This window comes from Esox lucius, chromosome 15 (assembly GCF_011004845.1).
Source record: "Esox lucius isolate fEsoLuc1 chromosome 15, fEsoLuc1.pri, whole genome shotgun sequence".
Lineage (NCBI taxonomy): Eukaryota > Metazoa > Chordata > Actinopteri > Esociformes > Esocidae > Esox > Esox lucius.
The window spans coordinates 16,830,843-16,853,888 of NC_047583.1; the positions used below are offsets into that span (position 1 = coordinate 16,830,843).

The 23,046-nt window shown below is 46.8% G+C and overlaps 1 protein-coding gene across 2 annotated transcripts in view; it reads right to left on the reverse strand.

Annotated features, from left to right (window-relative positions):
* Positions 1-225: 225 nt before the first annotated feature.
* Positions 226-23,046, reverse strand: part of LOC105015548 (protein jagged-2) — a 28,040-nt gene continuing 5,219 nt past the window's right edge. The window contains exons 3-25 of one of the 2 annotated variants that reach the window (XM_010878798.4): positions 20,377-20,434; positions 15,364-15,618; positions 15,156-15,216; positions 12,932-13,062; positions 12,540-12,659; positions 12,278-12,391; positions 10,968-11,081; positions 9,849-9,962; positions 8,795-8,841; positions 8,501-8,674; positions 8,260-8,410; positions 7,880-8,044; positions 7,641-7,754; positions 7,319-7,546; positions 7,051-7,167; positions 6,927-6,954; positions 5,501-5,586; positions 5,053-5,166; positions 4,857-4,972; positions 4,508-4,759; positions 4,178-4,309; positions 2,655-2,814; positions 226-2,527 (exon numbers count right to left, since the gene is read on the reverse strand). In XM_010878798.4, coding sequence (XP_010877100.1) covers positions 2,022-2,527; positions 2,655-2,814; positions 4,178-4,309; positions 4,508-4,759; positions 4,857-4,972; positions 5,053-5,166; positions 5,501-5,586; positions 6,927-6,954; positions 7,051-7,167; positions 7,319-7,546; positions 7,641-7,754; positions 7,880-8,044; positions 8,260-8,410; positions 8,501-8,674; positions 8,795-8,841; positions 9,849-9,962; positions 10,968-11,081; positions 12,278-12,391; positions 12,540-12,659; positions 12,932-13,062; positions 15,156-15,216; positions 15,364-15,618; positions 20,377-20,434 — 3,357 coding nt within the window. In that variant the 3' untranslated portion in view covers positions 226-2,021. The remainder of the gene's footprint in view (positions 2,528-2,654; positions 2,815-4,177; positions 4,310-4,507; positions 4,760-4,856; positions 4,973-5,052; positions 5,167-5,500; positions 5,587-6,926; positions 6,955-7,050; positions 7,168-7,318; positions 7,547-7,640; positions 7,755-7,879; positions 8,045-8,259; positions 8,411-8,500; positions 8,675-8,794; positions 8,842-9,848; positions 9,963-10,967; positions 11,082-12,277; positions 12,392-12,539; positions 12,660-12,931; positions 13,063-15,155; positions 15,217-15,363; positions 15,619-20,376; positions 20,435-23,046) is intronic. The other variant, XM_010878799.4, reaches the window with a different exon arrangement.

A 23,046-nucleotide genomic window follows, 5' to 3' on the forward strand; every position in this document is an offset into this window, starting at 1 on the left:
ACCTTTTTATTGGTTCTTTGCCAGCATCTGTCTGTATGCAGACAATCAATCAGCCAAGGAAAGATTCATCCTAAAGGAACAGCAGATATACCTCCATCGCCAAAATGTGAACACGTCCAGTTTTAACACATTTAAATGAGCTAGGGCAAATTAATGGTAATGAATGGAAAACTGAAACAGGTCAAATTCCAAAGCTAAAAACAAGACAAAACAAAGATATTGGTATAAAATACTTTAATAAATAAATGGATTGTTCTAAGAACAAACATAAATTCCACTAACAAACCAAGACGCAAATGCTCTTTTGTACAAAATTATTACAATGTTCTGCACATTCAGCCCGTTCTCTGGGCCTAGTGGTATTCTACTGATTGGATATTGGTACTAATTTGAAAACATTTATTTTTGTAATTTAAAGCACAATTCCTGTCTGAGAATTAACAACATTAAAGAACAAAAAAATCATGTTCATTACCACCGCTGAGGTTCTGCTCAATGGGTCCTCTTGTCTTAGTGCAGAAACAGAATATAATGCAAACACTGGACAACAACCACAACAACATCAACAACAACAATAAAACTTGTTCCCTTCATTAGACCAGTATTGAAAGCAGAAATCCAATGCACCACAGCAGGGCTGAGCGCTCCTGCGAAGCAGCAGTGTAACCCACGAGTTTCCATCCAGACAACGATTCATCCACTTGGTTGATGTGATCATGATGGTTTGAATTGGATTCTAGTGACTCGTGATTCAGACTTAAATCGCAATGACGAGAGCCTGCATGTCCTGCTTTTGTATTAGATCGACACAACCCATCCATGCCCTGGTAGACTTCTGCAATATAATAGGACATTCTAATGTTCACATACAGTAAGTAGCACAGTGAATGGGAGATGGTGAGCCAGCATTCACTAGGGAAACTCCCAACAGCTCCAAGTACAGCAGCAGACTACAACTAACAGCTCTGCTTACTCACAATGTTAAGTGTTGGAGCAAAAGAAAAAATCATACAGCAAAACAAACAAGCACAATAATTTGTTTCTGTCAATGCTCTTGTGATTAAGTGGGACCCTGGATATCGTCCATAAATCAATATAAAATCTGCCCTGTGTCAACTGACGATAAGAAAACGGAATGAAATCATAGAAAACAAACAAAATCTTATTCTTTAGAATAACCATAACAAAAAGGGTCTCTTAAGTTACTAAATTAAAATATACACAGGCATTTTTATAATTACATATATACATTGTTCAAAGAAATACCTTTGTGGTGATATGAAAAGTTGTGAAAGGACATTTTCCCTTTGTTTAAATGTGTTACAGTATGTTCTGGATCAATTATTTGAATGAGATGAAATAATAAAAGTAGGCCTGAAGACACTTTCTACCAAATAAAATACTGAAATAATAAAGCATCTAGACTCACATGAAGTGGTAGATTACAATGATCTCCAGAATCATTGACATCGTGGAAAATATGTTTATGTGTACAACCTAATGCTGATGTAAGGCGTTATATACCGCTTATAGCTTTCATAAGGTTGTATATATAACATTTTACATCATACATACACTGATACATATGACATGAATATACCAAGAGAACAATGAAAAGGCCCACAGTGCGGGTTAAGGCATATATTCACTAAATGCACTAATAGTAACGTAGTGGTACAACAACAGCTGCCATTCCATGACTCTCCATAGTCCACAGGGCAGTGCTCACACAGTCACATGACACACAATCTCAGTGACACACTGTGATTGCTCTCCTTTGAAGGGAGCGGCAGTTTGTAAACACAAAAAAGTAAAGAGTGTGATTGAAATCGAAATTCAAGTCTCCTTTTGCTGTTGAAATGTACATTTGCAAACGCTTTCAGTAAATAAGGAGCCTCCATGTTGCAGACAGAGGATGAAAGTCGAATAAAATGTAAAACGTGTGTTTAAAGTCTTCACTACTGGTGCTTGGGTTTTCTATGAGACATAGTCTTTAGTCAGGGAGGTCTCACCTCTAGTGCTCATACGTAATGGTCTTTGATGTCCTCACTGATGTTGGCAGCATTAAGGTTTTTACACCGGTTGTCTTTGGGGCTGTACGCTGTCCGGTGGGGGGGTTTGACGGGGGCACTGCGCGTCGTACACACCCGTCCCACTTCGCCCATCAATTTGTCCCGCACTCCTGCCGAGGTGCACTTTCGGGAGGAGCTCTTGTCTAGCTCGGTCGCTCCTCGTTTCAGCTCCTCCTCCTCAGCCCCGTCCTCCTCCTCAGCCCCGTCACACGTCCGGTCTGGGGAGCCCATGAGTTTCTGGCATTCATACTGAATGTCTTTGTCTCGGTTGTCTTTGTGCTGCGGCAGGCTGACCCTTAGTGGCTCCAGCTGGTTGTTGACGGTGCCGTCGTCCACGATGGACTCTCTTTCGCGCTCTTTCTTCCTCTTACGGGTCCACCACACACACACCACGATGCAGAAGATCCACAGCACGCTGAACACCACGCACAGAACCGGCACCAGGTAGTCGGTCTCTGGAGAGGACAGGGGGGGGGGGGGGTTACATTTTCCTAATTATTATTAAGGTCATCAACCGCTAATGGAAATGAAGCAGAGTATAAAACCATAGACGGTCAAAGGAAGTCCGATCCGGTCACCCACCTGTGGACTGGGGCATGACCTGGGTCTCCACTTTGACCTCCACTACGGCCAGCATGACAGTGCTGTTGTGACGTTTGGACAGGGCACCAATCACGGCACTGGCAGCCTCTTGGATCCGCCCACCGTCTCCAAGCGCCTCCTGTCCATCCTGATCATACGACTGGAGAAGGGGGCGAGAGAGTCAACATGAGACAGGATTTCACGCCAAGATATTCCCCTAGAATCAGAGTCACGCCTAGACTAACTCCGGGAATGACTCCTAGAGTCACTCGTAGTCCTGATTCTCACATGCACCCCCCATGAAGCACATAGTGGGTCTAGTTAATTGCCAGATAAGTAGACCAGAGTGAGTCCAGGGGGAGCATGGAGAGATTAGCTGGATGCTGTGCACTTTAATTAGTAGGAACAAAGAAGAACAGGCCAGCTGGGGCTCCCTGGTGCTCCCTGGCCAGCCAGCCAGTCAGTTCAGTCAGCAACGCTCCCCTGTCTTCTCTCCGGGTAATCAGGAGCTCATTCACACACATGCGAACACACACAGCTTCTCCTTATTCTGGGCTTCTGAGTGAGAGCCTCTGGGCTCTGGGCTTCTGAGTGGAGTTCAGGCGTCTAACTGAGAACTCATTGTTGTGGGTCTCCATAGAACATCTGTCCAGATACACAAGTTAGGTTAGCCCGAGGGGACTACTTTGCCAAACCCAGATCCACAATACAACGCTCAGGTTGAGACGCTATGACATTGTTCATGTCGAGCTGGGGCTACTCCATAACGGTCTAACAAAGCCCAACTGACGTCTGACTGTAAGCCTGCAAGGTTCTATGGAGTGTTATTATCAACCCCAGTACTAAGCTACCAGGACGTCAGACACACCACTCCTTTTCCTGTACGTCCCCAAACATGACTAGATCACAAGAAAAGGTCTAATCCCCTCCATTAAGGGCTTAGTGCCCTGTAGCGCCTGATTTCCCTTGTGTCTGACTGTAGAGGAGAACCTGGGTGGCCACGCCAGTCCCAGAGAGAGGGAGGAAAAGAGAGAAAGAGGGAGAAACAGAGAAAGGAGGGAGATAGGGAGAGAGAGGTATGTCATGTAGCTGGGGCTATTGAAGAGAAGAGAAGCAACTGAGAAGAGACTACACTGTAACCGTAAGGTGTTCCACAGTTAAGCTAAATGTCATCCAGATGTTCAGACGAAGGGCGTCGCGCTTCAAAAGGCCCTCCAGTTTTACAAAGAGGAAAAGAAAAGGCTCCAATTTTACAAGTCTACTCTGGAACCCATTTACAATGACGAATTAAGTGTGTGTTTTAATAAAGTGAACGAGAGAGCAAAAAGGGGCGATGTCCTCAGGGATAACTGGAAGAGAGAGTGACTGTTCTAGCGAACCACTGCCAGAGGTGAGGTGGAGGTAGGAGGCAATCATTTGCAGATGGCAACAGGTCAGTCTGAGGGGGGGGGGGGGGGGGGGGCTGAGGTGGGAGTGGGGGGACTGGGGTGGTGCAAGAACGGTGGTGTTTAGGGGGTACTCACCATGGCAACCTCTACAGCGTCCCTGTTGGAATTAGACAGGTCACAGAGAATCAGGAGGGTGTGTTCTTTAGCCAGGGTCTGGGAGACAGGAAGGTACCTCAGCTCTGAACAGATCTTTTCCACAGTGGTGCCCTTTGACAGAAGATAGCCATTAAAACTTTCGGCAGAGTTTACTGCCAACTTCTAGCTAATTACATTCTTAATTACTTCTTTCTGGCAGACCATGGGGAAAGTCAGAGATCCAAGCGAAGTAAAACAAGTCAAGAGATCTATCTTTTTTTTTAAATTAAATATCTCATTAAATGTCTTGTGATGATGACTTGTAATTACCTGTGGAACTTTGTCTCTGTTGAAGATGAGTGTGATGCGGGCGCAGGTCTTGTCCAGGTAACCAGTGTTGGGTTCACACTGGGTGTGGAGAGGTGGAGGGGGGTCGGGGGTAGAACACACACCCCACTGGTGGCATGGCGCTGCGAAGCAGGTCAGGAACTGGTGTTCCACACATTCCTGTCCTCCGGGACACGCGGGACTGCTGTCTGGACCGGCTCTCTGGAGCAGGCAGGGCCGCCGGCCACATCGCACCTGCACACACACACACACAGACACGTCAGGGAACCAGCTCTCACACACACACGCGCGCGCGCGCAGACACACATGCACACAACTATGCAATGCTGACCTTAGAACAGCGCACGTTGCCGTTGACACACTGACATGTATTACACTCCTCCTCCCATCGGCTGCCGTGAGGGAACTGCAGGTCGAAGTAACGACAGGCCTTGCCGACCCCGATGACTGTGGGGGGAGGGAGGAGAGCAGGTTAGGGCCAGTGGATACAGTATTCAGGGCTTTTCTCTACAGCTCAGTCTACTCACACTCCTGACAGCGAGGCCCAGCCCGGCCCAGGGGACAGACACAGCGGAAGCTGTTGATTTCATCCACACAGGTAGAGCCGTATGCACAAGGAGACGACTGGCACTCATCTATGTCTGGTGAGGAAACAAGAGGATAGCTATGACCACATACACATGATTAGTCTACTGCTGTTACACCATCACAACATGTCTGGCATCCCCACGTTTAAAATAGACCCTCTCTGGGAAAGGGGAAAGGAACTGTGCCTGACAATGTACGACTGAATTGACCTGTTTGCAGAACACAGCTGACCTCTCCTCACAAGAGAGGTCAGAGGTTAAGACAGGCTTCCTAAAGGCTTCCTAATCTGTCCCTCACAAACAATCAGCTCAAACTCCCCCGTCCCCTTTCACCCCTGACCCCTAAAATCTGACCCCCCCCACACCCCTCTGGTTCCCAGGGACTTACTGATCCGACAGTCTGGTCCAGCAAATCCTGGGGCACACTCGCAGCGGAACCAGTTCACGCCATCCACACACACTCCACCATTATAGCTGCCGGAAGGAAACAAGACAAAAACATCCACATCAGCCCAGGATATACAGCTCCGAAAATGAAGAGACCACTGCACCTTTCTCTTTCCTTTCCAAAAAAGTTAAAAGGAAAGTTTTGAGTGAGGAACAGAAGCATTCAATCCGCAGTGGTCTCTTAATTCTAACCCATCTGTTCCTTACTCAAAACCTTCCTTTTTGACTTTTTTGGAAAAGAAAAAGGTACATTGATCTCTTGTTTTTTTCCGGATCTGTAGTACACATCAGCCCAGGCTATAGTACACATCAGCCCAGGCTATAGTACACATCAGCCCAGGCTATAGTACACATCAGCCCAGGCTATAGTACACATCAGCCCAGGCTATAGTACACATCAGCCCAGGCTATAGGAAAAACAACAAGCCAGAATACAGAACACCTGAGGCCAGGATATAGGAAACAACAAGCCAGAATACAGAACACATCAGGCCAGGACATAGGACACATCAGGCCAGGATATAGGACACATCAGGCCAGGATATAGGACACATCAGGCCAGGATATAGGACACATCAGGCCAGGATATAGGACACATCAGGCCAGGATATAGGACACATCAGGCCAGGATTTAGGACACATCAGGCCAGGATATAGGACACATCAGGCCAGGATATAGGACACATCAGGCCAGGATATAGGACATACTGGCACAGGTGCAGCAGCACACAGAACCCTCAAGGCTGAGACTACAAAGAGAACAGGGCCTTCGCATTCCTAGGTCTCCATCCAAGAAGACTAGAGAGAGAGACTGTGGTCACTAAAGCTGATCTCTTATCAATGTCCAGACTTCATATGCAAATCCCAAACTGACCCCCTACTGTGCTGGGTCTATACCCCCATGCCCCCCAGCCCCCCAATCCTGCCTACACCACCCTGTGCGCAGGGGTCAGCGGTGAAGAATAGTTTGAGGGGCGTCTCTTCCCACCCTGCTGCCCCCCTGTGTTAATCCCCCTGTCAGTCATTGTGGTGGCGGGAGCCTTTGTCCACTGAGCCTCTCTCATCCAGGGGAAACTGGGAATACCCAGCTGTCAGGCTATGCACTGGTCTACACAGACAGGGATACACACACTTCCCCTTACACACACCTTAGAATGCAATTCCAGGAAATCTCTCAGTGATTTGTAAGATAAGTTCCTGTTTTGAAACGTTGTAATATGTGTTAGCGTTGGGTGTGTGTGCCCGCATCGATTGAGAATAATCGAATGTTTTCATGAAGAGGGTTACAACTTACAGAACCAGTACTGGCACCAGGAGTTTAAAACACTTTTCAAAGTAGTTTGGTTTATTTCATGAATTCCACTTACCAGGGGTGAGGATTGCAGTCATTAGTATCTGTTAAGAGAGGGGATAAAACAGGAACAAAAGTCAAAAACAGGAAATATTGACAATTATTCTTAACAGGAAGTATTTCAGTGAATGGCGCCTCACTCTGAGCACACGTGGGCCCTTCCCAGCCGTCTTTACAGATGCAGGTGAAGGCGTCCCCGCCTCCAACACAGGTGCCTCCGTTCTCACACGGGTTAGAGTCACAGGAGCTGTTCTTGGCTGACAAGAGAGTGAATGCGAGACGAGCTTAGAACCCATAGTCCAGCTACAAACGCACAAAACTAAGTTATCTTATTAAGCCCATGGACTAGTGCATTCTATCGTACATTAGCATGAAGATGGTTAAAAGCATGTAATATTGGTCTCTCACCTGTGTTACACGTTCGACCTCCCCAGCCTGAGGGACAGGTACAGTGGAAGGTGTCCCCGTGTTCTAAACATGTCCCCCCGTTACTGCAGGTGCTGGAATCACACTGCCTGTCATGGGAGTGGCAGGTCTTGCCCTTCCAGTCATCCTGGCACTGGCAGTAGAAGTCATTGACCAGGTCCAAACACTGGCCTCCGTTCTTGCAGGGGTTCCTACTGCAATCATTCACATCTGTAACACAATGACATGGATCAGTTCGAGAAACTCACACGTTATAGAGAGGCAAAGTAAAACCAACCACACACACACACACACACACACTTACCCATGTCACACAGCGTGCCCTCCCAGCCGTCGAGGCAAAAGCACTGGAAGGAGCCGATTCCGTCGATGCAGGTTCCTCCGTTCTTACAGGGAGAGGTCACGCAGTCGTTTATGTCTGGGGGACGGAGGAGAGACAAACCCAAGGGGCTGAGGATGACCATGATACAAATGAAGACGGTGCTCTGTTACAGTCAGAATCAAGGACGTTTGGAGTGGTGACGATGGCGTGGGTCCACTCACTCTCGTGGCAGTACGTTCCGGTGAAACCCGGTTCACAGGCGCAGGAGAAGTTCCCAGCAGGCTGGCTTATGCAGCGTCCGCGGGGGCCGCACACATTGGACGAGATGTGCCACACCCCTTCCTGCGTATCATTGGTGGCCACGGCAACGGTACAGCTGTCGATGACTAAGATCAAAACAGAAGGAAGTACAGGCCGCTGTTGGTATGACAGAGCTGTTGGATGGGGCCGAAACAATCGCTGACTGGACTGAGCATCTAAACATCAGATTTCTCTTTAGAGTTCACCAGAAACCCCCCCCCCCCCCCCCCCCCCCCGGTTAATACTCTTACAGGTGGTCGAGTTCTTGGACTTGAACTGACAACAGTAAATGAGTACGTACCTTCACAGGGGTTGGTCTTGCAGTGGTCCTTGAGCTCAGAGCAGGTCTTGCCCTCGTAGTCATCAGGGCAGGCACAGTAGAAGTCTCCCATCAGACCGTGGCACTCGGCCTTGTTCTGGCAGGGGTTAGGGGTACACGGGCTGCTCTGGACCTGGGATGGAGCGGTGGAAAGACACCCTGAAATAGATCCAGGCCCAGATCGGTCTCCACAGTGGGAGGTCATGACTGAGTCGTAGCTCACCTCACAGGCGGCGCCAGAGTAACCATGCGGGCATTCACAGAGGAACCCGTCCAGCAGGGTGTGGCACCTGCCTCCGTTCCTACACGGGTTGCTGGCACAGCTGTTCCTCTGGATCTCACAGTGCCGGCCCACAAATCCTGGTGAGCATGTGCATATGTAGCCCCTTCGCCCCTCCTATTAGAAGGACAGAGATTTCCTCAGTTGCTCCCATCTCCACGTTGTTATCCAGAGAATCAATAGAACGGAGGTCATCAGGCATTGTGGCTGGTAGCTTTATTTAAAACGACGTCCTACCTTGCATGTTGCTCCATTCTGACATTGCCCGTGGCAGCTGTTGACATCTGCAGAGGGGAAAGAGGACTTACTAATACAGTACAATGCCAGGACAGAGGGACACTTGCACATTCCATGTGTATGAAATGCATCTTTGTTAAAGCTGTAAAGAAATTCAGAAGAAGATTTCTCTAAAGATGCAGGAAGGCTAGATGGCTGTTAGTTAAAGTACAGGCAGCGAAACTGTTGAAAACCATCAAACTCATTGTCATTTAAAAACAAGACTCACATGTGTTTGAAAGTCATAGTAAAGCACAAGCACTTCCTGATATAGGACCAGGTAGGAGGCAGAGCTGGCTGATAAAGGACCAGGTAAGAGGCAGAGCTGGCTGATATAGGACCAGGTAGGAGGCAGAGCTGGCTGATATAGGACCAGGTAGGAGGCAGAGCTGGCTGATATAGGACCAGGTAGGAGGCAGAGCTGGCTGATATAGGACCAGGTAGGAGGCAGAGCTGGCTGATATAGGACCAGGTAGGAGACAGTGCTGGCTGATATAGGACCAGGTAGGAGACAGTGCTGGCTGATATAGGACCAGGTAAGAGACAGTGCTGGCTGATATAGGATCAGGTAAGAGACAGTGCTGGCTGATATAGGATCAGGTAAGAGACAGTGCTGGCTGATATAGGACCAGGTGAGAGGCAGAGCTGGCTGATATAGGACCAGGTGAGAAACAGAGCTGGCTGATATAGGACCAGGTGAGAAGCAGAGCTGATTGATATAGGACCAGGTGAGAAGCAGAGCTGATTGATATAGGACCAGGTGAGAGGCAGAGCTGATTGATATAGGACCAGGTAAGAGGCAGAGCTGACTGATAAAGGACCAGGACAGAGCAGCCAGTGGACCAGGTAGGAGACAGAGCTGATTGATATAGGACCAGGTGAGAGGCAGAGCTGATTGATATAGGACAAGGTAAGAGGCAGAGCGAATTGATATAGGACCAGGACAGAGCAGTCAGTGGACCAGGTAGGAGCTGTCTGCAGGCAAAGGGGACAGAGGTACATGATTGATACTGACTGATGTCACAGTTCTGCCCGGCCCATCCTTGAAAGCAGGCACAGTGATATCCACCAATCAAGTTTTTGCAAGAGTAAGCATTGGGGCAAGGCTTCCCCATACACTCATTAGCATCTGTGAAGTAGAGACAAGAGAGAGAGAGAGAGAGAGAGAGCTAAAAACCAGCCTCCAAACCCCACCACCAAGCAGATCTCTACTAAGCAGGGCTGTACAGCAACTCACACACAATACAATAATTGTAACATGCCTTTAGAAAACATTCACAACTCAGCTGAATGTAATTTCACTGCTTTTTTGCCATCAATTTTACTGAACTCACATCCTACCCAAATGTCTTTTTGTCCACTACTCTAATCTGAAGTGAGCTTTTCTCTGCCCAGTGGTCAGTTCACAAGGCAACAGTCACTAACACGCTCTCCCTGGACTGACTAGATCACAACCACTTCTCCTCAGAGGTGAGAAGCACCTGTTGGGCTATGGACACCTGACACCCCTATCTCAGGTACCGGCCGCTCGCATGTAAGGAGAACCGTAACACGAGACCCGGAGCTTGGCTTCCTCCCTGAGCATGTTTTTACACATTATAAAGCCTCTCCTCTGTTCCACTCCACCAAGCCAAATAGTGGAGTTGGGGTGAGGCTCTGCTCTTGGTGCAGACTAAATCCCACTCTTACCCCAGTCTGTATCCAAAGATAACCCCCTCTCAGGCTATATCTGGCCCGAAGACTAGCAGTTGCCAGGCTAGGTGTTATTTATAGGTTTACTCAAGTCACCTGGCTCGGGTTGCACATAATATACCCCTTTCTCCATGGACATGCATGCAAACATTTCGAATGAGTATTCACACCATAGTAATAGTCAGGATCAACAGGGTGCAGGACCCAGACAACCAGATACTAAACGAGCACGGACATTCCTGGAATACAACCCAACTCGGCGAGATTCAATAGTGAAGATTCAATAACACATTGCAACACATCACATTTCAGTTCAAATCAAACGGATCGTTCATAGTAACATACAAAAGCGATGCTCCACAGGACATGAGGTTCTCCACTTCAACCCACATTTACAGTTCCCCAGGCTAGACCCCACGGCACCTCTCCCTCCTGGGCTTACCTATCTGGCAGGTCTTCCCAGCCCACTGTGATGGGCAAAGGCACTCGAAGCCGTTCTCCATGTCGATGCAGGTGCCACCCTGAGCGCAGGGGTTAGATGCACACTCATCCGTGTCTGGAACACAGAAAAGTGACGGTCAGCTTGGTGAAAACATCAGGGCACGGTGGGGGTGGAATGGGTTACCGAAACCACCGTTCGGTACATATTGTGATTTTTGTGGTAGCGGTTTAGTTTCGGAACTGAGAGAAAATGAAATGCCATTCATAATGTTCCTGGCATTGACTGTTGTGATGGAATTGTTATGTCGGGCCTCTCAAGTTTCTACTCTGAAGCTGCGTTCCTAACCATGTGGGTTATGAGTTATAAATACCAGTTGGATGCATTCATGTGCTTTGAACTAATTGAGAAATGCTGATTGGCTACTGGCCAACAAGCTACGGCCACCATAAACGTACAAAGTACCGTTCTGCTTGTAAAGAAATAATAGGGAGTAAGTTAGAGTAAAAAACACGTCAACATTTGCCTTTTTCAAATGTTGTTTTGTAGTTGCATTTAACCACCAAAAATGCTGTTTCCAAAATGTTTTATTTCCTTGGTAGATGATGTCAGAGATGATGTCATGACAACAGAAGGGTTTCTCACTAATAATAACCAGTTTTCCCTTGTCATACGTGGAAGTTCATGTTCACATTTGGTTAACAATGCACAGTTACACTGCCAACTTCAAGATACACACTTGTGACTATAGAGGGAGCCTGTCAGTAGGAAGATTGGTCACTTGTCATCTACCGTGATTGGCTATTGAGTAAGCGCAGTGTGCTTTTTCCAAATCATTAAAAAGCTCTAGCTTTTTCAACAGAGCGTGCTTCTCAACCACAAGAAAAGGTGGTGTCCTCCCCTATAATACAACGAAAATATACATAAACATACACATCGGTCTTGTCATTTCTTTGGAACAGTGACAGTGAACAGCATGAATGGAAAGGGGATGTTGTGGTGTCGTTGTGGTGTCTTGACATTTACACATTCATTGTACCATTCTGATTGGTCAATGACACTACCTAGAATCAGTTGTCGCCTCACAAAATACTGGTTTGAAATATAACAGTTAAGAAGTAATCAGTACTTTGAGAACAACAAAGTGTAGTAATTTTGCTTTTAATGGCGTTTTTCTCCAGTGGCTTTCACATTTAAGACAGAGAATCCAGTGTGTAGGCCTTGTGTTTTTATTATAAAACATGTTTCCATTGACCGATTCACCCCTAAGGCGCACACACACCTTGGCAGGGTCAAGACCGTGACTCACTCACCTTTAGCGCAAGTGGGCCCAGCCCAGCCCGCGGGACAGTGGCACTCAAACCCAGACGGGACCTCGTGGCAGGTGCCGCCATTGGCACAGGGGTTGGACACGCAGGCATGTTCCGCTGGAGACATGGGGGCACACATGAGGAGACAGACAGGAACCAGACCGACAGACTCAATAAACGGCTTAACAAAATAATATACAGGCTAACGTTCAGAATAAGACTGAGCGGTCTTTGACGAGATATTGGAGATGTGGAGGACTCTCACCTATCTCACAGTTCTTGCCGGAGTATCCGTCGGGACAGGCACAGTTGTATTCATCTGGCTCTGTGTTCATACACGTTCCTCCATTCTTACAGGGCTTGTTTGTCCCACAGTAGTTCAGATCTGGAGAGAATCATACAGGAAGGATTACATTTACACACTTGTGGTCTTATGGTCCAACATCTGAGGGATTAAGATGGTAAATGATAAATGTCTGTTTATATTATTATAACTTCTCGTGGTCAGACTATTACAAACTGTGAAATGTAGTCTCTCCATTCTTTTGTCTGTCTTGAAAGTGCTGCTGAGGGGGAAGTCGGAGGATGTGTTGTCTGACATTGAGGTCGGAGGTCATTGTAAAGGATGTGTTAACAGTACAGTGGGATTGGTCTCACCTTTGTCACACAGCAGGCCTCCCCAGTTCTTCTCACAGCTGCACTGCCAGGGCTTGACGCAAGTCCCATGGACACAGCCTGGATAGGGAAGGCAGTCGTCGCAGAACGGACCCTGCCAGCCGTACTTACACCTGCAGGACAGATGACACACCTCCGTTATATACGCCCAGGCAACGGACAGCCAATAAGGATCTTCATAGGAAGACTATTCGTTTCATGGATAGTAAAAGCTAATCACTATTCAGTCTCATTGGTTGATGGTCAAGGACTTGACAGACCTACAGCACACATCCATGTCAATGTAATGTTAGTCTCCATCAGAAGCCAGACAGACAGTCACGTCTTCATCAAGTTGACCAGTGACACCTCTTCCCTTCTGAGGCTCCTAATATTAGACAAAGGAACAGGAACATTCCAGGGCCGTGACGGGGTCAAGCCTATGGCGTGCGGGGCGGAGACAGGGTGGAGGGGTTGGGGGGAGTTGTCTTGGAGCGGCGGTTCCCAAGCAAGCAACCTTGTGAGCGAGTGGAGGCGGCCGGTGAAGGGTTAGCTAATCTGTTGGTTTATGGCAGCACTCTGTTATTCCAAGGCCAGTGGTAACCTTGCCCCACCTGTCCTGTCACTTCTCCTCCAGGGCTATTTAAAGACCACTCGCCTGCAAATGGACGCCAACCAAACGCTACACTACTAGTTGATATTTTGAACTGGAATGCTGCCTTGATAACATGTTCGCTACGACGCAGCGCTGCCGTCTCACAGCTACACCAGCTGCAGACAGCGCTGTATACTGTAGTACACTGGTGAACATGTGGAAAAACACTGAAGCGTGCAGCGGTGTGCTACTGTGTGTCAGTGTGCTGTCCTCAACTGTGTAGCTGTATAAGCAGAAGTAGCAGCACTGAAAAGCCATGGCCACATTGGCAACATGGAGAGACCAATGTGGCCACAAGGCCAGGGTGGCTTTACCAATACCCAACAACCACCTCACCACAGCCCCATCGATGCAGGGCTCTCTCAGCCCAGCCAGATGGCCGGCCAGCAACACTGTAAATATCTCCAGCCAGGCCCAGCCCAACATGAGCGGACCCACTCTGTGGAAATAGCCCTCTGAAACCACACCCTCATTTTTGTAGTTCAGCAGACACTGTTGTTCAGAGTGACTTACAGTTAGTGCATTCATGTTACGCTAGTTCAGTGGGACAAGCCCATAACTCAGTCATAGTGAGTACATTGTTCTTCAATAAAGTACTGCAGCTATCAGCGACGCATGCATGATTTTTATTTCTATTATTTTTTTTTTGCTGCAGTCGATCGCTTTGTCTCTGAATTATTTACATAACTGTGGGAAATAAACGGACTGCTGCATGGATCCATCTTTAGTAGTGTTACATGAGGGAGCGTAGGTTGTGAATGATTTGTGTTTAAGGAAACCAGATACCACCGACACATTGTTCGTTTTCTTTGGCAGGCACCAGACATGGCTTGTTACACCAGCAGAAGGAAGTTGTGTGTTCACATTCAGAATAAACACATCGCCAAATCACATGTTGGGGCATATTCATGTTTGTTCCTCTTTGTTCCACTCCTCGAGCCATTTTCAATGAGAAATCCATTCTTTTATGAGATGACAACACAAAATCAGGCCAATATTGGGAAAATCCCTGTTGGGAAGACCCCGCCCCTGTTGTACAGAATGCACCTCGGAGATGCACAAGGAGGTGGTCTGACAACAGGATTTGACATGGAATACTCGATGGGTTCAACACGTACGTGACCAGGGCTGCCGGGAGGGAGTCCACACCCCCATTAGGGGTGTGCCAGCCAAAACAGGCCTAGGATAGGAAGAAGCAATGGGGGCTTCAGACTTGGGTTGAGGCGCCCAGAAACACCGCTGGAGAAGCGGAGGAAACGCTGTGTGAAAAACAGGCAGCCATTACTGCTACAGGCCAGGTCTGGGACAGGAAGGAGAACAATGGCTCCTGGATCAGACTGGGGGGGGGGGGGGGCAGTACGTTCCATAGAGAGGTGGGGCGACGGGGGGCGGGGACACAGGCTTGAGCTCTGGTATGCAATCAGCCCTGTGTCATGACCATCATCCACACTGAACTCAAACAGACCCACTGCCCATTGCCCATTCCAGGCACCACTCCTAGTTGACGGGATGTCCGTCCAGAAGGATGTCGGTATGTTATGAACACAGTGGTGCACATGAAGCCAGACTCACGTGCACTCTCCTGGGGCAACACAGGTTCCTTGTAGCAGGTTGCACCCCTGCTTGCAGATCGCTGTAAAAAGGATTAGCCGGTTATTCCCAGTAGCACGACACGTGTGTTTGGCTGTGTTAAAAAGGATTCGTAAAAGCACTTTGTTTTATACCCTAAATTTGACTGACTGACTGATTGATAATAAGACTTGACACATGCTGTACTCACCAGTTGTACAGTAGGTCCCCATCCAGCCTTCCATACAGCCTCTGTTGCCAAACTGGTCACACACGTAGTGGCCATAGTTGTCGTCACGGGGACGGCACTGCTTGTTGCACTTGCTGCCGTAGTAGTTTTCGTCACAGCGCACCCGGATGCTGTACTCAAAGCTGGCGATGGGGCCGTTGTGCTGGATGGTCTGTCGCTCATCTCCAGGGTTGATCATTCCTTTATGGACACTCCGCTCAATCAACAGATCTTCACCTGCGCGAACAAAAAAAAAAAAAAAAAACAAGACGTGATGACATGTCTTTAACAGACCTTAGCTGACGTTAATAGGATTAATAGTGAAAGACGCGAGTTCCAGCTAGGCCCTTGGTCATTATTAGAACCCTCAAGCAGAACCCTGGTGTTTATCTGCTGCTGGAGATGGAGGGGGCGACCTGGGGTCAAACACCACTCAGTTTCCAAGAGCATGAAAGAAAAAAGAAGGACAATACAGCAAGCACAAATAGAGGGCGAGGGCCGCGGCTGGGGGAGCTTGATAACCAAATGCTTTTTCAGTTTTCCTGCTTCATGAAATACTTTTTGGCTCCCTCCCTCCCTCTCTCCCTTTCTCAGGAAATCCAGCTCCGACTCCTTCGGAGCCAGGGCGGAAATAATAAGAGACGGGACCAGACGAGGAAGGGCGACATCGGAAAGGGCCTTTAGCTTTTTCTCAAGAAACAGAAACACCATGACCAAACGGGCTTGTCTTCTTCAGCCACCCACAGCCCAGGACTGGGCCCTGAGGAGCCACCAAACAACATCTGCCCTGGTTGGATGGTGGGCTGTTAATGGACAGTCAGGGCTCCTAGGGCCCTTCATTAGAAGGACTGTGTATGGCCTACCTTCATTTATCCAGGTAATAGTCTTTATCTTCTTGTTCTATCCTACTTAGTATACAGTCCAGGCAGCCATGCTGACTTCCAAAGTTTACTCATGATAAAGGACACATAAAAAAAAACATAAATGAGCTTGCTGTCCTGATTTTCTAAATGGTACTGCAAGGTTAACACACTGGCACAGATTATCAGTCACTCTCTCTCCACCTGAAAACTCAAGCACTCACTCTGCTCATTTCCAGCAATTAGATTTAAAAATACAGACCAATCATTGGCTCTCTCAGCGCTGAAGGAGACACTCGGAGAGAGGCCGCTGTTACTAGGGAGAGCAGGCGGAGGGGTGAGTGTGTCTGTGTGTGTGTGTGTGTGTGTGTGTGTGTGTGTATGTGTGTGTGTGTGTGTGGTGACTACAACACAGGCTTATACAAACAATAAGGGGGCTTCAACACTGAGCAGTTGACCAAGTCAAGAGGGCCACATAATTGTCTGTGTCTTCAAACAGCCAACATCATTTAGTCACGCGTGACTAGCAGTGTGGCTGTTGTAACCTAAGCCAACGTCTGTTGTCAGGCTGTTGTCAGGCTGGCAGCGTTTTAAACTTGGACACGTTAGCAGTCAAGTAGCATTAGCTGATTTATTAACTGATTAACAAGATTCTTCTCAGAACAACCTTTCCTGAACTTTATTCATCATAATATTGTTTTCATGTCTCCATCCCTTCAATCATTCTCTGATGAGGATGAAGTCAATGTGATTTAAGAAACAATAATATTAAGAGCCACCTAGTCGAGAAAACATGCTGTCTGTTTAGTGTTTAAAAACAGAGCCAGTTGCTGAGAATTCCTGGACAATAAACAGCTCCCTTCTTTCTTGGACCTCATCCCACCCTCAGCCCAATCTAACCAACTGTCTAATCTAAACAACTGTCCAGTCTAAACCACTGTCCAATCTTACCCACTGTCCAATCCAACTGTCGTGTGCAAACCACTGTCTTTTACCCTCTGTCCTACCTAACCCACAGTCCGATCTTCCCTGCTGTCCTATTTAACCCACAGTCCGATCTTCCCTGCTGTCCTATCTACCTACCTAATGCTTTATTCCATTGCACTGTACTGCTCATTGCTAAGTCCTAAAGAAAATAGCTGTTCCAAACCATACATCTCCCAGCTACACTGCAGCCTAGGTCATGAGCAGTCCAGGGCCGGCTGTCTGTCCTGTCAGTGCACAGCACTTAGAAGCAGTCCAGAGCCACGCTATAAAAGGCTGCCTGTCACTTTGTCCAGCCTATGAGCAGCAGTCGAAGCTGTCCTGTCAAGAGGGCCCACGCTGCCAGTCAGTGTGTCCAGGCTGTGATAATGAAGTGGTGTGCAGTAGCACAGCAGCTGCTCGGACGGTAATTAGCAGGCATACACCAGTGGAAAGAAAGAAGAGCTGTGGCCCATAATGAACGGCTTAACAAGGTGATGTGCTCACAAACTTTATATAGAGACATGGACATGGAGCACAAACAGTGAGTCAGATCCTTCAGGTCCGCTGGGTAGGCACAAGTCTCGCTATGCAACCCATCAGGCACCGCGGCTGAATGAAGGGCCACTATGCAGCATCACAGATGAAGTAGACCAACAGAATAAATGCGTTCGAAATCTCTGTCTTACTAGGACAGGGGTTTGGATCTCTCACTTCCCGAAACTAAAGTTAACAGGATTCCTGCTACCAGACTGATATGACCGTGCACGGTCATGCTGAGGGGTGAAACAGAGACACAGAGGGGAGTAAAAGGCGTTCTATGACTGCTCTTTCTGGGTTTGTCTATTGCAGCTCAAACGGAGAGTCAGTTTTCAACTGAAGACTTTGCTTGGCATTGGGGACTGTTCTTTGTCTTGTGCCGCTACGATGCTGCTTCGTGTGAGGCAACGTTGTTCCTATGAATGTCACTCTGACACTCTGAAAAGGGGGTCAAGGCTAAGTTACGCAGCAGTGAAAACAGGAGTGGCGTGTTACAGAATCTTGAACGCCTGTGTAGCGTATGGTCACAAAACGGGACAAAACACAAAGCCCATGTCAGGTTAGGACAGCCATTGATCTTGCCTCCAGTTCTAAGCTGCCCTAAATATAATGCACTTGACTCCAGCAAGCCAACACCTAGGTACTCAAAGTTCTATCGCATAGACTACATTCCTCAATTAACCTTTCTTCCTCCTGGCAGAGCTTGCAAAACAAACCGGAACAAGAACAAAATGAGAGGAACAAGTAAAAACAGGATACAGCTGTGTACGTAACAGCAGACTGTCCGTGTCCAAAGGGTGTGACGCAGGGAACTTGCTGCCTCACGCGTTCCTGTCCCCCCCCCCAGGGGCAATAAGTCATCTTTAATAAAGCATTACATCTTCACCAGCCCCATCACTACGACAGCAAGGTCCTTTGAATACAACCCTGTTTCCAAAAGAAGTTGGGACACTGCGTAAAATGCAAAAAAAAACAGAACGCATTGATGTACAAATCATTTCTCTCTGTATTTATTTGAAAATAGTACAAAGACAACATATCAAATGTTGAAACTGAGAAATTGTATTGTTTTTAGAAAAGTACATGCCATTTTTTATCTGATGCCAGCAACACAGAAAAATTGTTTACCACTGTGTTGCATCATTGCTATAGTTTTGAAAGTGAAATTTACTCCCATTCCTGCATGATATAGGATTTCAGCTGCACAACAACTTGGGGTCGCCTTTGTCGTATTTTTCGTATCATAACGCACCTACTTTTTTCAGTGGTGACAGGTCTGGACTGCGGGCAGGCCAGTTTAGCACCCAGATTATTTTACTACAGAGCCATGCTGTTGTAATACATGCAGAATGTGGTTTTGCATTGCCTTGCTGAAATAAGCAAGGCCTTCCCTGAAAAAGCCGTCATCTGGATGGCAACATATGTTGCTCCAAAACCTTGCCTCAAAACCTATTGTTCAGCATTAATGGTGCCTTCACAGATGCACAAGTCACCCATTTCATATGCACCAAACCACCCCCATACCATCATGGATGCTGGCTTTTGAACTGTGCTCAGATAACAAGCCGGATGGTACCTCTCCTCTTTAGTCCGGAGGACATTGCATTCATGATCCCCAAAAATAACTTAAAATGTTGATTTGTCAGACCACAGGACAGTTTTCCACTTAGCCTCGGTTCATTTTAGATTAGCTTGGACACAGAATAGGCGGCGGCAGTTCTGGATCTTGTTTATATCTGGTTTCTTTGCATGGTAGAGTTTTCACTTGCATTTGTGGATGCAGCGACATACTGTGTTCAGAGACAATGGTATTTGGAAGTGTTCCTGAGCCCATGCAGTGTTGTCTACTATAGAATTGTGTCCATTTTTAATGCAGACAATTCTGCCTGAGGGTCCAAAGATCACGGCCATCCAATATTGGTTATAGGCCTTGTCCCTTGCATACAGAGATTTCTCTGTATCCTCTGATATTATGTCACGTAGATGATGAGATCCCAAAACTAGTTTATGTTGAGAAATATTATTCTTAAATTGTTGCACTATTTGCCCACGCAGTCTTTCACAGAGTGGTGAACCCCTCCTCATCCTCACTTCTGACAGACTCATCCTCCCTGGAATGATCTTTTAATACCCAATCATGTTACTGACCTGTTGCCAATTGACCTAATTAGTAGTGTGATATTCCACCAGGTTTAGTTTTTTAGCATTACACAACTTTTCCAGTCTTTTGTTGCCTCTGTCCTAAAATTTTTGAAATGTTGATGGCATCAGTGGGCTTAATAATATTTAATTGTTTCTTGAATTATATATTATATTTCTCACAAAACAATAAAATGTCTCAGTTTCAACATTTGAGATGTTGTCTTTGTACTGTTTTCTATTGAATATAGGTTTTAAATTTGCACATTTTTGCATTGTTTTTATTTACATTTTACGCAGCATCCCAAATGTTTTGGAAACAGGGTTGTAGATCCCCGCAGGAATCTACAAGTCCTCATTTGGACTTGATGTTTTGAGACTGTGCCCTGGTCCTCCCCTATTTCTCCATGTCAGAGGAGCATCCCAATTTGAATCCTGATGACGTGTTCTCCCGGACTCTCCTTCCGTGTGTTGACACCTGGACAGTACTCACCACTGCTCTGCGTACCGTTGTCCCAGTCCCACGCCTCCACCATCAGAGTGTACGCACGCTGCAAAAGAGACACGCAAGAGGTTGTCAGGGGGTCACTGATAACGGCAGACAGACTGACACGACAAACAGATTGACAGACTGACCAACAGACAGGCAGGGACACAGACACACACAGACAGACGGATACACATACACAGACGTTCTTACTGTGTGCGGAATGTATTAAATAAGGAACACATGATGATAACACACACATACACACAGCTGATTGTGGGAAAATAGCTCTGGTTCCCACACTGTGGTAACTGATTAGCTGGAGATCAGTCTAAGGGCAGTTATCAAGTACAGCAATTATTGTGGGGAATTAAGGATCAACATCTACTTTGAACCATTGGGACTGAACACATTTCAAGACAATGCAGGTGATTAGGCTGTTAGCTAAACACTGGCAGCTAACACATTCCAATACAGCACAGGTGATTAGGCTGTTAGCTCAACATTGGCAGCTCTGCGGACTGTACACTGATATAATTTCCCTCATTTTCTGGCACAATACATAACCTAACAACAGCAAGCTTTCTTTAACTGAAACTCCTAGGGAGCGGAGTGGGTATCGGTACACCAAAGCAAGAAGGAAACTGTGTCCCTGTCAAATGAGAGGGGCCAGTCAAACAGATGTGAATTCCCATGACCCAGGACCACGTTGTAGAGGTAGATTACACACACTGATCAGATTAGAGAGGAGGGAGGGAACTGTAGACTGGGGTATGTAATTGTCCAAAGTAACCTTTTATGATGTCAACATCAAAAACACCTAACACAGGGAAACAGATCTGAAATTAACCTACAAAAAAATTATTCAAACAGGTAATAAAAAAAGAAGCTAAACATTTCTATGATCTAGATGATGACATCTAAGAATACTAAAATGCTACGCATGTTTAAGGAGAGGACTTTTGTTCCAGTCCTTGATCTCCCCCCACCACAGTGACTTACGACACGTCCCCCCTTCATCACCTCCAGTCATACCCCGCCTGTCCTTGTTCACAGTAGTCTGCATTCACTTAGCTAGTGACTCTCCAGAGTGATACAAAAACACACTGCATGTTTAACTCTTAGGTCCTTTCTGAATGCAAAAAAAGAGCTCTTTAAAGGTCCAAGGACATTGACGCTTTTAATTTCACCCTCCCTCAAAAGCAAACCTTCCATTATAACACGAGCTGTCTCAGTAATGGGCCCTTCATCAGTCCCTAGGGACTTATAAAAGGCGGAGACTTCTACACTGTCACATATATCACTCCAAGGTCCAGACCTGAACCATCATCATATTGGCTGATTTAATACCTAGCCTATAATATATCCTAATACTCCACCTACCACCAAGAGAGTTCAGTTAAATCACATAAAAAAAGTGTTCTTCATGAAAAGCACAGTAGAGGGTGTGGCACAAAAGAGGGCTACTTCCCTGGCCCGTCATTGACTTCCCAGCTCTCCCCACTAACACCGGCCTAGGGCCAGCCAGGCTTACATAATACTACTGGCCCAGGACAGTCTGGCCTCCTCACTACTACTGGCCCAGGACTTACTGAGAGGGGGGCTGTGAGATGCCTGCCTGTACTGCACTGTTTATGTGGCCGCCAGGGCTGGGCAGCAGTTGCAGCAGTAGGCTAGTCACTTGACACCTCCCAGCCAATTTACAGGAGTTGGAGGGATTTGAGTTTTAATTAGCTAGAGAGGAATGAGCCCACTCCTCACTGCCTTCACCTGTTCAATGAATAAATTACTGAACCGCTTCCATCACCTGACTCCTAATGACACTACAGTAGTAGTAGTAGTAGTAGTTGTAGTACTAGTAGTACTGAATTAACTAAGGGTCTTCCAGAGTCAAATCAAGGAGATTGTCTATAAAAAAACTAAGGGGTTTCACAGCAAGTATGCTTGACATCATTCTAACACTCAATTAACAACTTCAGTGGAACTGAGATGAGAGGGGAAAAACAGCAACACCTGTCATCTCACACCTGTTAGGATACTGAAATGAATAAAACATGCAGGTCCCAGTGGGGTCCAGTCAGACTGGCTAATGTAGCATGTTATGAGCAGAGAAACCCAGCTGTAGAGACAACCACATGATACTCATCTAAAAGACCTGCAGTCAAAACAAAGCTCATCGAACCCCCTCATCAAACCCTTTCATGGAACAAGCAGCAGAAAAAAAACTAAATTACCTTGTTCATTGTTCACAGTCAAGATTTTGAAACTCATTATCATGGTTCACGTCAATCATATTATGTAAGACAGAACCAAAAACTGTACCATTTGGCAATCTTTCACAATTTAGTAACAAAGATATTTTGTTTTTCATCCTAGAGATAATCACATATCCCCATGAAACGAAGATAAGACATGAAAATCTCTGGAGAATGGCAGCATGCTCAAACTCCAATATGCTACAAGTGGCCATGATGATATCCAGAGGAACACTAAGCCTGACACACTCTGTCACTGTGACAGATACCACCTGTAACAGAACTGCTGTCCCTCTCCTCAAAGCAGCGTGATCTTTCTCAAGACCGTGTAATGGTCATTGATGAATCCATAAGTCAGCCTCCTCTACTGACAGCCCAACACTTCAGACAAGAAACCCAACTCCTGTTTAAGGCGTTGAAC